This window comes from Gambusia affinis, linkage group LG05 (assembly GCF_019740435.1).
Source record: "Gambusia affinis linkage group LG05, SWU_Gaff_1.0, whole genome shotgun sequence".
Classification (NCBI taxonomy): domain Eukaryota; kingdom Metazoa; phylum Chordata; class Actinopteri; order Cyprinodontiformes; family Poeciliidae; genus Gambusia; species Gambusia affinis.
In genome coordinates, this window is record NC_057872.1 from 31871477 (window position 1) to 31887132 (window position 15656).

Genomic DNA, 15656 nt, shown 5'->3' on the forward strand with positions numbered 1-15656 from the left:
AATCCAACGCGGCAACCTGGTGGCCAATAGCAGAAGCGATACTATCTCTGATTGGCCCACTATGATTGGGCCAATCAGAGAGCGGCGGGAGCTTTCAAACCTCAGACAGGAAGTAGCTAGAAGCAGCAGAACCAGTGTGTGAACCAGCTCTGAGTACTGGAGCTTGTTTTTCTGATTTAAGGCTTTGCAAACACATTCGGGTCCAGTTTTATCTTCTGACCGAACCGGGAGGCGGTTTTTCACCTGCCAGAGGACAAAGAACCGGGACAACATGTCGGAACCAGCAGTAAGGAGCCGCTGTGAGTCTCTAAAAACCAGTTTTATTAATTTCTCGTCGTTCGTGCTTTATTGTTCTGTTCAAAATGTGGTTTTAGTGTTCATGGAATAACTTTATAGTTAGTCAGAGGAGGCAGAACCGAATTAATGTAGTACAATTAAAACCCAGAATCGCTGAAACACCAAGAATTAACTAAAACAGAGGGTTCTGGTCGTTCGGTTCTGGTTCTGGTTGTGGACTCATGCTGAATAGGAGCCTCTCGGACCACTGTAGTTCTATTCAAATCATGTTCTGTTGACTCATGTGTGTTCTTGATGGTGGACTGGTTCTGCTGCGTATCTGACCGCCGGTCTGGGTTGTTTAGTGTTGGAAAGTTCGGTTGTTTTCAGAGAGCCGACTCTTTTGGCACGGATCCCGATGAAGAGCCGGTTCTTTCGGCTCCCAAACGTCTCACATTTTATCATCATCTGCCTCATATTTTAGCTTTACTGGGCAAATATAAATGTTTTTTTTATGTATATAAATACATCTTTTTTGCACTCTACGTTTTATGAAAAGCTGTTTTTGACTAATTTGATGTTAGTTCTGAAAACAATCTTGCTTTTGTGTAACATTAATCTAACTATGGTTGTTGTAAACGAATATTTTATTACTCCTACAATCCATTGATTATTCTTACGATTAATCGAGTAATCAGGTAAAAATTTTGATAAAATAATATATTGGTATATTGTTGACTTCAGAAGGTCTTGACTGAAGCACACACACCACTCCTCATTAACGACAAAGTAGTGGAGGTCATTAGCAGCACTAAGTTCCTGGGGGTTCAGATTACAAACAACCTCAGCTGGACAACCCGCATCACTTCACTGGTGAAACAGGCACAGCAGCGCCTGCACTTTCTGAGACGAATGAGAAGAGCTTCCCTCCCGCCTCCCATCCTCTCCACCTTCCACAGAGGAACCATTGAGAGCTTGCTGACCAGCAGTGTGTCCATCTGGTCTGGGAGCTGCAAGTAGCTACCCTCAGACTGGAAGTCTCTGTGAAGAGTGGTGAAGACAGCTGAGAGGATCATTGGGACTCCACTCCCCCTTATCCATACCACTGCACGCAGACGCTGCTTAGACAGAGCAATCCAGATCCTCTCTGATTCTGGTTGTTCATCCAGGATCTGAACAGCCAGACTCAGAAATAACTGTCTCCCACTGGCCATCAGATTGCTCATCAAACCCATCACAAAACTGTCTGAGACTGCTTGAAAATACTAGCAATACATTATTATTTGTTTATTATGTAATTATAGGCACTCTTGTGTTTCTGTGTGTGCTCCGGTGGCCAAACGATGACATTTCATTGGCAGTTTTACTTATGTTTCATTGAGCAATTACAATAAAATAAGTCCAAGTTTATTGGGAAGGCTGTTGTGGGAGGCAGCGCTTGACACAAGGTGTTACTATCAGATATCAATATCAGTCCAATTTTTCATATTTGAGTTTCCCTAACAGTTACTTTTCTGTAATTTAGAAAATTAACCAGTAACAACAATAGCTCACTTTCTAGGTTAACCAGAAGAAAAGTTATACAAAAACCTGAAATTCAATTCAATTTAACAATAAAGAGGCAGGTTCACAAATGCGCTTATAAAAAATGTCTGTGCTCCAGCTTGTAGTTTATGTATTCATCTTCAGTCAGTTTAATAGATGAATTCTCACCTTGCCCCATACCTGTCGAGCTTTGGGTTTGAGAAAACGGGAAATGTGGAGTTGGGGCCTCGGGGCAGGCGAGCGAGCGAACATAAGAGGGGAGGAAACAAACCAGAGGACAGAAGAACGTAACAACCGGGGGAGCGATACGGGATATTTACGGCACCTTGGTGCCTCACACTCAGAAACTCATCTACAGCCACGAACCGCCACCAGGCTCATCACACCGGGATCATATGAACTTATTGTGCGGTAAAGCTGCACTTCCACTGTAACCATCAGCTGCTCGGCCGCCCGCCGTGTTCAGTCCATCAGCTCACCTGTGTAAATACCTGCAGCTCTGAACCAGCAGCTCTGGAGGAGAAAGGCTGCCGTTCTCCAGGCATGGAGCCGGTCAGTGTAAAGATGCTTATTGGTCCCCAAAAACCATGAAACCCCGAACATTATCAATAAAATCCCCACAGGCCGAATTGGAAAATTGAACGTTATGATGATAAGTTTGTTTTCGTCAACAACTCATAGGCGGAAGTGACAGCGCTGTGCAACTCAAGTAATGGGTGCGCTAAATAATAAAACATAAATTAACAAAGCTTTGAGGCAGATACATTTTCCTCAAGGAATTTTAATAATCATTCGAGGAAAACTCTGCAAACAAAAGCGTGCAGAGTATTGCACAACCATAATAATAATTCATTATGTAATACCTTTATTATATAATGAATTATTATGAAATAATAATTAAAACTTTATATGTTAAGTTTGATGTGATTTTTGTGAAGCATTTTGTGATTTTTATGAGTGAAATGTGCTGTACAAATACATTTTACTGAACTACTATAAACTGCAGCCAGACGCTGCTTTATTTAAAGGTGTCTGTCAGATTTCGGGTTTCCTCCTCACTGCTTTCTACTGACTGTGGGGATGGACTCACCTGGCCCCCCCTCTTTTCACAAAAGGTATGATGCCAAATCCTCACATGATTGGCCACAAGGCTGCTGTGCTGCCAATCAAAGCTTAGCTCTGCTGTGAGCGAGGTAGAGCCACTGAGAGTGAGAGCTGAGCATCAAAAGGAAAAAATGTCTTCTCCACTAGTCTCAGGTGTGTTTTGTTCCCTTCTCCTCCCAGATGAGCGTCTCACAGCAGAACAGATGGACGAGCAGAGGATCCAGAACGTAGCCTATCAGTACCTTTGCAGGCTGGAGGAGGCTAAAAGGTCTGTGGTCAGAACCAGAACTGGGTCTGGTGCCTCCATGCAGGGGTTTTCTCACTGGGACCTGTGTTTCCTGCCCAGGTGGATGGAGGCGTGTCTGGGGGAGGAGCTTCCTGCCCCGCTCCAGTTGGAGGAAGCGCTACGTAATGGAGTCATTCTGGCCAAACTCGGTCAGCACTTCGCCCCCACCGCCGTGCCACTGAAGAAGATCTACGACCCAGAACAGTTCCGATACCAGGTTCGGTACTGGTTTTGTTCTGGTCCGGTCCAGAGACCACAACATGATGATCTGAGGTTTTTGTGTTAATAGTTCAGCATTTTACTGTGAATGTCTTTCAACTGTGGATACAAGCATTAGCATGCTAATCCCTCAGGTCGCACACTTTTCATATTTCCCATCAGCCACTTGGATTTCAGGATGACAGCCATTTTTCAGCATGGCAGATAGCTTAGCCCTTTTATTGCCATAAAATGTTTCCCATTTTCATGGATGAACTTTATGTCACATCCTGTTTTGGTCATCCGGTTCATGAAACATTAAAGTGATAAAATGCAGCAGAATCAGAACTGGAGGACTGTTAGCTGTTAGCAAGTCTCAGACCAGGAAGGAGAAGAAGAAGAGCGACTGACATGTTAGCATTAGCCTCTGCTAAGTTTTTTAAATGTTTAGTGGCGTTAGCTACTGGTAACTTTTTATGTGTTTAGCAGTTTAGCATTAGACAAGGTAAGATTCTTGTTTGCTGATCAGTGAACTTAATTATTATTTTTTTGCCACAACTAGGTTAATTAACTTAACTTAGCCACAGCTAGCAGTAGTTGTGGCTACTGAAAGTTTTAGTGCAAACATATATTTTCCATTGCAACCATGAGAAAAGTCCACCGGAAAAATAAAAAAAATCAAGAAAATGTGTTATTTCTAAAATGTGTAGGCTATGATTTAACACCGAATGCATATATCCAAGTTTCCCCCAGAAAACCTGCTCAAGTTCTCCAGAGAAACATGATTCCTCACAGGGGTTGATGTAAAGACCCATACAGGTCATCCTGTATGGGTCATCCATACAGGAGTCCAGTTCCAGTGAAAGGAGGAGATCAACTTCAGAGATCCAGCTGCTGCAGAGGCTCCAGCCACGTGATTGGTCCGCTCTCCTGGCCCTAAATGCATAAACTATAAACTTATAAATGTATCTTTTAGGAATAACTCTGCTCAGAGCAACAGAGACGCTTGTGATCCGGCTTTAACCCTTAGTCTGCCGGAGGGGCTAGTAAAGAATGGCTGGCCGCCAAACTTAGGGTACACTGTGGGAAGCCTGTTCATCCAGTTAGCGATTTTAATGCAAAAAGTACATTTTCATGATAATGTGGCCATCTTGAATGTTTCAGTGGCTAGCTGTTTTTCATGTTTGCTAACCCCTGAGCCAGGCCAGGTGAAACATTGATCAGAAAACCCGGCTGTCATGCAGCCTCGGGTTTCTAACAAGTTCTTTGTTTCCGAATATCGGTTCCGTTCCAGAAACCGATCAGAACCGATTCCTCTAATCAATAACAATGATCTGTGCAGGCTGTGGGTCTCCAGTTTCGTCACACTGACAACATAAACCACTGGAGGAACGCCATGACGACCCTGGGCTTGCCGGCGGTCAGACAACCTTCACAGGATTGGTCGCTGCTTGGTCAGCTGATCAGCTTCACAACTCATGATTGGCTGTTCATGTTTCCAGATCTTCCATCCTGAAACTACAGACGTTTACGACAAGAAGAACATGCCCAGAGCAGTTTACTGCATCCACGCCCTCAGGTACATCTGTCTGTCTGCTCACCTGTCTGTCTGTCTGCTCACCTGTCTGTCTGTCTGCTCACCTGTCTGTCTGTCTGCTCACCTGTCTGTCTGTCTGCTCACATGTCTGTCTGTCTGCTCACCTGTCTGTCTGTCTGCTCACCTGTCTGTCTGCTCACCTGTCTGTCTGTCTGCTCACCTGTCTGTCTGTCTGCTCACCTGTCTGTCTGTCTGCTCACATGTCTGTCTGTCTGCTCACCTGTCTGTCTGTCTGCTCACCTGTCTGTCTGCTCACCTGTCTGTCTGCTCACCTGTCTGTCTGTCTGCTCACCTGTCTGTCTGTCTGCTCACATGTCTGTCTGTCTGCTCACCTGTCTGTCTGTCTGCTCACATGTCTGTCTGTCTGCTCACCTGTCTGTCTGTCTGCTCACCTGTCTGTCTGCTCACCTGTCTGTCTGCTCACCTGTCTGTCTGTCTGCTCACCTGTCTGTCTGCTCACCTGTCTGTCTGTCTGCTCACCTGTCTGTCTGTCTGCTCACCTGTCTGTCTCTCGTGTCTCTGCAGCCTCTACCTGCACAGACTCGGCTTGGCTCCTCCCATTTATGACCTCTATGGAAAAGTAAAGTTCACAGGTAAATGTTGACAGACAGGTGAGTGTTAGACTCAGGTGTGTTTTCCAGGTAGCATCAGCAGCCAGCTTGAGTCTTGGTGTATATTTGGACCAATCAGAGAGCAACGTTGGTAACATGTGACTCTGCAGATGAGGAGATCAGCAACATGGAGCTGGAGCTGGATAAATACGGGATCCAGATGCCGGCCTTCAGTAAGATCGGAGGCATCCTGGCCAACGAGCTGTCTGTGGACGAAGCCACAGGTAGGAGCGCTCCCATTGGCTGGCAGCTCTGGGGTAGAGGTACGTGTCTGACGCTGTGCTCCGCCCTCAGTGCACGCGGCCGTGGCGGCCATTAATGAGGCGGTGGCCCAGGGGGAGGTGAGCGGCACTGCGGCGGCTCTGAGGAACCCCGCGGCGCTGCTCTGCGACCTGCAGGAGGCGCTGATGGCCGCCTACCAGGAGGCGCTGTGGGAGGCCAGGAGGAGGAAGGCGCAGCAAGCGGCTCACCAGGTCAGCCGTGGTTGGTCGAAGATGAAACGCTGCCGTCCAATCGGCCGCCGGTTCTGACCTGCGTGTGTGTGTGACAGGGAGGCCGGGAGGACAGAGACATGTATGAGGAGTTCCTGAGCCGCCGGGAGATCCAGGAGCTCATCGGCGGCGTCAACGGTGAGAACATGGCAGACTGACCCGGACCGCCGTGACGGCAGGAGAGAAACAGGAAATAAAGATAACTTTGTGAAAATAAGACGATCAGGAAATTTTCAGAAAATGACAAAATCTGATATGAATAAAAACCAAGACAATTAATTTAATCTGCAGCGATTCCCCGAAAAAACAGAATCAGTGAAGCACCAACATCCACCTCCTTGTTTTTACTGCGACTTACAGCAAACAGCTGTTGACCCTTTTCTGATTTTAACTGGTTTGAATTCTTAGGGTATTTATATGAATAATTAATTACAATTAATTTAATTCAGTTCTAATTTCTGGAGTTACAAACTGGAATTAAGATTCAACTCAATAAAATCACAAAACATTTGAATTGGTCCCAACGGGGCCCCGTTGGTCCCGCAGGGCCCTCACTGGTCCTCCCTGTGTGTGGCAGTGCGGTGTGCGGTGCAGCAGGTGGACGAGGCTCTGGACGCTGCCAATGAACTCTCTCTGCTTGCTGCGCTGCAGCAGCCATGTTTGGCCCTCAGGGGCCTTCGTGGCTCCAACTGTACCTGGTACTTGGATCAGCTGCTGGAGGACCGCCAGCAGAAGGCGCTGGTATAAAACGCACTCAGACGTTCTGGGTCCAGATGTTTTGCTTACCTGTGGCTCACCGCTCTGACCTCTGACCCTTGACCTAGGACCTGGGCTCCTCGGATCCTTTGGAGCCAGCTGAGCTGCAGGAGAGCATCGCTGCTGCCAACCAGGAAGCTCAGAGCACCGCGAGACGTAAGTCCTGTTGTTGCTGGAGGAAATACCTGTCTCACCTGTCTCACCTGTCCACCTCTCTCACAGTTCTCCTGGCGGTGCAGAGCGTCAACTCGTCGCTGCGGGGAAGTGATCCCAGGCGCACCGTCAGCAGCTTGATGAACTCTGACCTCCAGCTGCCTGAAGTGTTTCCAGCTGCGGCGGCACTTTACCACCGGGAGCTGCAGCTGCTGCAGAGACGCACCACTCAGGTAGACACACCTGGATCCCACCTGGTCCAGTAGGAAGCTGCTTGGTTCTGTTGGTCCTGTAGCTTCCTGTTCTGTCCTCCAGGGGGAGTTGCACCAGGAAGAGCTGTTTGTTGCTGTGGAGATGCTGTCAGCAGTTGCTCTGACCAATCAGAGCCTAGAGGCGGGACATCTGCAGCAGTTCAGCTCCTCATTGGTCAGTCCGTCTGCAGGACTCTGTGATGTGGATAGCGCCCTCATGGACAGGTGAGAGCAGGTCGTCTACCTGCAGTGCTTCACAGCACCTGGTGATGATGATGATGATGAAGAAGAGGTCTGTGCTGGCCAGGTACATGCAGCACCTGGCAGGTGTGAAGCAGCAGGAGGGCGGAGCCATGCTCACCTGGAATCAGTTGCAGGAAGGAATAAACAGCGTGAACAGCTGCGCCGAGGACCAACACCAGCGTACGACACACACACACACACACCATGTTGATGCACCAGGGGACTTGTGTTTACCTGTGTTTACCTGTGTGACAGAGCTCCAGGCGGTCAGCCTGATAAACGAGGCGCTGATGAGAGGAGACGTCCAGCAGCTGCTGTCTGCTCTGCTGCTGCCCTCTGGTGGCCTGGAGGACGTCGTACCTGCCAACGCTTGCAGGTACCTGGCGCTGCTAACCAGCTGCAGGCACGACAAAGCCCAGGTGAGCGCACAGGTAACAGGAAACCAGTGCTTTACTGAGGGGTCCTCATCATTCTCCTTCTGTCCAATCAGATCAGCAGAGACCCAGGAGCTGAGCTGTGGTTGGCTGATATCCAGGAAGTAGTGAAGCAAGCCAATCAGCAGAGCCAGAACGCCCTGAAGCGTGAGTCCGATCAGAACCGCTCCCTCATGGCCCAGAACCTGTTGACCCACCTGTGTGGTTCTGACCCGTTCCTGCAGTGTGCCTGGCGGTGGCGGCCGCCAACCAGGCGGTGAAGGAGAACCGGGCCCAGCAGACGCTGCGGGTTCTGTCTCTGCCGGACCTGCAGCTGCGCGGCGTTCTGCCAGACTGCGCCGCGGCGTACCAGCAGGAACTAAGCAGCCGGCTGGCGGACCGGACCCGTCCAGGTGAGGCCCGTCCGGGTGAAGCCCGTCCAGGTGAGGCGTGGACTCTAGTGAAGGTTCTGCCATGTCCAGGTGCAGAGCGGAGTCCATGGGTCCAGGTCCAGCTGGACGACGGGTCGTGTTATTACTTCCACCTGAGCCGGCTGGAGGGAAGCTGGGAGGTACCTGACGGCTTCCAGAACCGCGGCCGCTTCTTGACCCGGCAGGACATGCAGGTGAAGGGGCAGGGCCTGTAGCTGCACCTGGTCAGAATAAACACCTGGACTGAGCAGGAACCAGCCCAACCCAGACAGCATGTCGCTCCACAGGGAGCTAACCCTCAAATAGGTACTAAAGTCTGAGAACAGCCGGCCGGATCTGCTGATGGAAAAGAGGCGGACCGGATCGCAGCGGTTGGACGTGTGCCATCCGGTCCGATCCGCTAGAGGGGCCAACACGATTCATGTCTAGTTTCAGAGGCTCTGAGTGGCTGGACCACCCTATCACTACTTCATTTCAGTTATGAATAATTATTGGTTCGTTCTCTGTATTGGTGAATAAGCTGATTCTACCCAGCTAGCTTAGCTGGCCTCTGCCTCCCAGAATGCTGTGCGCTTCACTAAAATTATTGAATATTCTGGATACTGATATTGATCATGTCTGATAGTTTTTGGTTTATTGCAAGGTGATTGGCTGGAGCCTGACTTGTTGTCGCCCCCTGCAGGAAGTAGTGAGCAGCGTTTCAGCATCCTACAACCGCAGCATCTTGTGGCGCAGCAGCGCCGCCCTGGTGGTCGGCCTGCAGGCGCGCTGTCGGGGCTTCCTGGTCAGGCAGCAGCTGGAGGGTCGCCGGCGCTACCTTATTGGTCAGAGCGCTGCTGTGGTCATCATCCAGGTAAGAGCTGCTGCCACTCCCATTACTATCATCTTCATCATCATCATCATCATCGCCTCTCTCTGTTCTTCAGTCTCATTGGAGGAGGTTCATCCAGCAGAGGGCGTACCGCCGCCGGCTGCAGCTCCTCTATAGGAACTGGAGGTCCGTCGTCAAGGTAACTGATGGTTTTACCACTCTGGGCCGTCACAACAGCTTCACTCAGAGACGCTCAGGTGCGACTGGGACTCACCTGGTCAGGGTTTCCTCCAGTGTATTGTAGGCCTGGCAGCCCGCCATGCTTTACTAGCCCCACCGCCAGGCTGAGCCTTTGTGTTTTTAGGAAAATAATAAAAAAATAACAACACTTTGTTTTTTGTTTTTCTAAAGCCGGATTGTTGCCCTGTTGTTCTGAGCGTTTCACTGGCAGAGCAGATTTATTTCTACAAGATAAGTTTATAGAAGATAGGTTTATAGTTTATGCATTTAAAGGTGGAGAACGGACCAATCACACTGCTGGCAACGCTTCTGGGTGTTAGCATGCGCACTGGACGCTAACGTTAGCGTGGGCTGCAAATGTTAGCGTGGGCCGCTAACTGCGCTGGACGCTAACGTTATGTGGACGCTCCTGTGCAGATCCAGGCGGTGGTGAGGATGTGGCTCGCCAGGAGGAGATTTCTGACCCGTCTCCGATTCTTCAGGCAGAATGTGAGTTTCTGACTGATACCAAACTGGTTCTGATCCAAACCTGGTGTCCAGGTGCGTGTAACGTCTCCATGGTAATGATGTGATACCTCCGACAGGTGGACTCTGTGGTGAAGATCCAGGCGTTCTTCCGGGCAAGCCGGGCCCGGAACCAGTACCGCCTGTTGGGTAGGGGTTGAACGACTTCACATTTCTTAAGGTCGATTACAACATGATAAAAGTCGAGTCGCGGTGACGTCATAACGCTTCACAACAACTTGGAGGCTTTATCAGCTAAATCCACGGCAGAATGACGCTGATCAGTTGGATGGATAGGGAGAGAGAGCCTATGCTGACATTTTCAGTTTCTCTTTGGTAAATTATTTACATTTTTATACAATTTGAGCTGTCTGATGAACTCATCTAGTTCAAATAAATTTTCTTGGAAAAATCAGTTTTGTCATGAGTTTGTGACTAGTTGATGCCACTCCTACTGCTGGCTGAGTTTACGGTGCCCGATTGGTGGAGCCGCTGACCATCACTAACTAGCTCCACCCCCTCCCCAGTGCATTCGGACACGCCCCCCCTGTCTGTGATCAGGAGGTTCCTGCGCCTGCTCGACCTTGGAGACGATGACATCAGAGAGGAGGCGGAGCTTCTGCGGGTGCGGCAGGAAGTAGTGCGGAGCATCCGTGCTAACCGGCGGCTGGAGGCCGACCTCGACCTGATGGACCTGAAGATCGGCCTGCTGGTCCGGAACCGGGCCACGCTGCAGGTGGGAGCTGTTACAGGTTCCGTCCCGCTTTGCTGGTTCTGACTCGTGCCTCCAACAGGAAGTGGTGTCCCACTGCAAGAAGCTGACCGGGAAGAACAAGGAGCACCTGTCGGACCTGATGGACATGGAGAGAAGCAAAGGGCTGAAGGCTCTGAGCCGCGACCGCAGGGAGAAACTGGAGGCCTACCAGCACCTGTTCTACCTGCTCCAGGTGAGTCCGGCCTGCTCCGCCTGCCGCAGGTGAGTCCGGCCTGCTCCGCCTGCCGCAGGTGAGTCCGGCCTGCTCCGCCTGCCGCAGGTGAGTCCGGCCTGCTCCGCCTGCCGCAGGTGAGTCCGGCCTGCTCCGCCTGCCGCAGGTGTAACGGCGTGTTGCTCTGCTCCAGACGCAGCCCCTCTACCTGGCCCATGTGATCTTCCTGATGCCGCAGAGCCGCTCCACCTGCTTCGTGGAGATGTTGGTCTTCAGCCTGTTCAACTACGGCTCCGACCGCAGAGACGCCTTCCTGCTGCTGCAGCTCTTTACTGAAGCACTCCGATATGAGATCAGGTAACCTCCTATGATGTCATCTAGCACCCGTCTTAAGGCTGTGATGTCACTCTGCACCTGAACACACCTGTGTGTTGTCAGACTGAAGGTGGAGCAGCCGCAGGAAGTGATTACCGGGAATCCCACTGTCATCAAGATGCTGGTGAACTTTTACCGGCAGGTTCGCGGTCAGAACGCTTTGCGGGATTCCCTGGGTCCGGCGCTGCAGGACGTCCTGTTGGACCAAACCCTCAGCATCAGAACCGACCCGCTGGAGGTCTACAAGACCTGGATCAATCAGACCGAGACCCAGACCGGACACAAGAGGTGAGACACCGAGTATAAGGTCATTAGGTCATAGAGGGGCTCACCTGACCGGCTCCGTCCCTTCAGCTCTCTACCCTACGAGGTTTCTGCGGAGGATGCCCTGTCCCACCCGGAAGTCCAGCGAAGAATCGACATCGCCATCATCAACCTGAAGAACTTGACGGACCGCGTCCTCAAAGCCATCACCTCCAACCTCAACAAACTCCCGTAGGTCCCCAACTTCCTGCTCTCTCCTGTCGGCGTCCACCCACAGCCTGACGTCCTGTTACTTATTGTTCTATTCAAACTGTCCGGCGATCAATCAGCAAAAGTTTCTGATGGCAGGTATGGCCTACGTTACACAGCCAAGGTTCTCCGAGACGCCTTGAAGACAAAGTTCCCTGCAGTCAGTGAGGCTGAGCTCTACAAGGTGAGTCGTACTGGAATGTTCCCAGTTTGACTGGACCCTGACTGTGCCTCTTTGGATTTAAACTGTTCAGAACTAAATAATCAAACATTCAGAACAAAATCTGGATGTTCAGCTCAGGTTGGTCTGGATTGAACCAGGCCAGAAGAATCTCAGGACACCGCTGAATTTCTAGAACAGATTTCTAGTTCTACTGTCCGTCAGTCTGAGTCTCTCCTCTAACCGGGATGCAGATTGTGGGAAACCTGGTGTACTATCGCTACATGAATCCGGCCATCGTGGCTCCGGACGGCTTCGACGTGGTGGACCGGTCGGCCGGATCCGCCCTGCGGCCGGAGCAGCGCCACATCCTGGGATCCATAGCCCGCATGCTGCAGCACGCCGCCGCCAACAAGCACTTCCATGGAGACGGCTACCACGTTCACGCCCTGAACCAGTACATCACCCAGACTCACAGCAGGTTCAGGTACAGACGCCGGCAGCCTTGGGTCAAAGGTCAGGGGAAGCGTTGCTGATTGCCGCTCATGTTCTGTTGGACAGGAAGTTCCTGCTCAGCGTCTGTGACGTTCCCGAACCAGAGGAGCGGTTCAGCATGGACGAGTTCTCTGAGCAGCTGATCGTCAACAAACCGATCGTCTACATCTCCGTCAGCGAGTTGCTCAACACTCACAAGGTGAGCCGCAGCAGAACCAAGACTCTTTGGGTCCAGAAGGTCCCTGTGGTTCCGGGGAGGCGCCATTGAGCTGACGCTAGCCTAGCCGCGGCTAGAAGGGCAGAGTGCTAGCTAGCTTTGGTGTTGCTAGTTTTCTGTGTTTGACTTTGTTCGTTTCATCTCAACGTGTTCTTGCTGCTGCCTTTCTTAAAGGGGCAGTATCATGTTTCGGACTGGGAGTGTTGCTTCGTTTTGTTTTTTCATTCATGTCGAGAAACCCTTTGGTCTCCGTGGCAACCATTTGGGTCGCCATGGAGACCATGCCTAAACACTTAGACTTAGCCTCTGAGCTGCAGTTTCCAGTCAGTCCAGGTGCAAACGGCATCATGGAGAAACATTGTTGTGATGACTTCCTGAAGGCGAAGCGTCAGAAAGAGTAGCAGCTTCTTAAAGAGACAGAGGCCCAATTTCAAGACCTTAAACTATGAAGTTGAATTTCTTTTAAAGCATGTCTTGTTTATTACACACTGGCTATAAAATGGCTCCTGGAGGATCCATACGTACCGTCGCTTTAAGACATTAAACTCCTGGACCTTCTGCCTCCGTCTCTGCAGCTGCTGCTGGAGCACCAGGAGGTTCTGTGTCCCGACCCGTTGGACCCACTGAGGCTAATCCTCAATGACCTCGGACCGGTTCCCTCCCTGCAGGAGCTCAACGGTACCGTTACCTGCTGCTGCTGTTTGGGTCTGGGTCGGGTCAGGCGGCAGCATAGTACTGTACAGTTAACCGGTCCTCCTGGGTTTGGACGTTGGACCCAGGTGTCCAGGTGTGACGAGTTTTTGGGGTTTTTGATCCTCAGGTGAGGCGTCGGCTGATCCAGGGTCAGAGTTCAGTAAGATGGAAGTTTCTCTGACTCTCACCAATAAATTTGATGTTTTTGACGACTCTTCAGACCGACCGGACGTCCGAGGACTGCTGCTCAGGTAGCTCTGCCTCACCTGTCCTGTAGGTCAGCACGTTGTTCTGTTCTGCTCACTTGTGGTTCTGGTTTCAGCACCAAGCAGCTGATCATCGACGTCATCAGGACTCAGCCAGGCGACTCTCTGAGGGACATCCTGAAAACAAAGACCTCACCTGACCAGGTGACGCTCGACTGACCGGGCGACGCTCGACTGACCGGGCGACGCTCGACTGACTGGGTTCTCTTTCCAAACAGGAAGTGTGTCACGGTTGGCTGGTGCAGCGCCGGGCGCGGCAGGACGCCCTGACGCCTGAGAAGATGAAGAGGAACCCGTCTTTGGTCGCCAACGGCAACCTGAGCCTGGAGGAGAAAAAGAGGAAGATCATACGCAGCCTCCGCCGCCTGGAGGCGCTCGGCGTTCTGCGGCCGCCGCGGGCCGAGGAGCAGCTCCTGCAGATGGTTGCCAAGGTAACAGCCTGACCAGAACCAGCCCAATCCGGTTTTGGCCCGGACTGAACCTGATCTGTCCCTCCAGGACATCCGGCAGCAGCGGGTGCGTCGCCAGCGGCGGGGGGCGGAGCTTCACAAGCTGCAGCAGACTCTGAGCCGCCTGCAGGAGAAGAGCAGCTTCCACCGCCAGCAGGTTGACTTCTACAGGCATTACATCACTTCCTGTCTGGACTACTTGACCACCGGCAGGTGAGACGACCCGCTGCGTTTCCAGAGACCCGATTGGTTCAGTGGCGTCATCGGTTGTTCTGTTGCAGCAAAGGGACCAATAGGAACGCAGCAGAGAGCCGAGGGAAGAAGAAGCTTCCTGCTCTGAGCTACAGCGCCGCCCGGCTGCAGGAGAAGGGAGTGCTGCTGGAGATCGAGGACCTGCCGGTCACACAGTGAGGCGGGACGGGGGAACGTGACATCACCATGACATCACCACCACTCTGACCTTCTGACCTCTTGCAGGTTTAGGAACGTCGTCTTCGACATCACACCTGGTCCAGAGACGGGAAGCTTCAGCATCAGCGCCCGCTTCCTGGGCGTCCAGATGGAGGACTTCCTGCTCCGATACCAGGTACCACCAGAACCGGGTCAGAACCAGAACACAGGCCAGGTCTCCCTGACATTAGGAAAACATCTCAGACACGACGATGTTTGCTCTGAATCTCTTTACGAGTTTCAACAACTATATTAACCTGAATATAGAAAACCTGAATAGCCGTTTCTGAAATATTAACTTTCGTTGTGGGATTCTTGTTGTGGGATGGTAGCAACCCAGTGCTGGTCTGCCTGGTCCTGGTTCTAGTTCATTGGGCCTACCTTGCTCCAGCTGCTGTGTTTTGTGCCCAGGACCTGCTGCAGCTGCAGTACGAGGGCGTGGCGGTGATGAAGATGTTCGATAAAGCCAAAGTCAACGTCAATCTGCTCATCTTCCTTCTCAACAAGAAGTTCTTCAAAAAATAAACCAACCAACGCTCTCTCTTCTCACTCCTATCTTTGTCTGGTGTCTCACTGCTTGTTGTCTGGAGTGAGACATCTGTTCTGCACTACTATGTTGTTTTAAATGTGCCTCAGTATGTATCAGAGTGAGGCTTCTTTTTTTACTCCTATCTCTATTATTGATGTTTGATCAGAGTGAGATGTCTGTTCTACACTATCTCTGTTTAAAATGGACCTCAGTACAGGGCTCTGTTTTACTCCAATCTATTTAAGTGTTATTTTTTTAACACTCCGTATTAGTAAACTTTAAGCAGAGTAAGTCATCTGCCCAAACACATATCTTTGTTTTAGATCATACTATATTATTTTGATCCATAGTAATACATCCCACTTTCACTGATCTTTGCACTTTAAAGTTTCCACTGGTGCTTCTGAGGACTTGATTAGAGTGAGTCATCTCCTCTTTCGTGCCTATCTGTGTAAGCTACGAGACGCTAACACTGGGTGCAAGCTGAAGCTTTATTTTGAAAATCTGATCCAGTTCCTGCACAACTGTGTGGGCGGAGCTTAGTTCAGTTGGACTGATTTCATTGGTCACTTTAGTGATGTTTACGCTTTTGAATGGTGATCTGTAACTATGATGTCACTTCCTGTCTAAAGGACCATTTTAATCTTTAATAAACGTCTTTATGTTTCTTGGT

At 50.8% G+C, this 15656-nt stretch overlaps 1 protein-coding gene across 2 annotated transcripts; it reads left to right on the plus strand.

Moving 5' to 3' along the window:
- Window positions 1–118: 118 nt before the first annotated feature.
- iqgap3 (IQ motif containing GTPase activating protein 3) lies at window positions 119–15655 on the plus strand. Of its 2 annotated transcripts, none has more exons than XM_044116664.1 (38): window positions 119–286; window positions 3106–3193; window positions 3272–3428; window positions 4752–4829; window positions 4912–4988; window positions 5532–5599; window positions 5728–5841; window positions 5912–6090; window positions 6168–6246; window positions 6686–6849; window positions 6933–7020; window positions 7087–7250; window positions 7333–7493; window positions 7576–7691; window positions 7767–7930; window positions 8002–8092; window positions 8170–8337; window positions 8407–8549; window positions 9038–9208; window positions 9282–9365; window positions 9824–9895; window positions 9991–10060; window positions 10438–10646; window positions 10705–10857; window positions 11030–11193; window positions 11275–11499; window positions 11566–11706; window positions 11824–11908; window positions 12139–12371; window positions 12446–12578; window positions 13172–13274; window positions 13417–13540; window positions 13612–13699; window positions 13774–13986; window positions 14054–14217; window positions 14286–14411; window positions 14482–14590; window positions 14866–15655. In XM_044116664.1, the coding sequence occupies exons 2-38, from the start codon at window positions 3129–3131 to the stop codon at window positions 14977–14979; spliced, it is 4857 nt and encodes a 1618-aa protein (XP_043972599.1). In that variant the 5' UTR covers window positions 119–286; window positions 3106–3128; the 3' UTR covers window positions 14980–15655. The 2 variants fall into 2 exon arrangements, with proteins under 2 accessions (XP_043972599.1, XP_043972598.1); XM_044116663.1 differs by having other exon boundaries at window positions 123–299.
- Window position 15656: the final 1 nt, after the last annotated feature.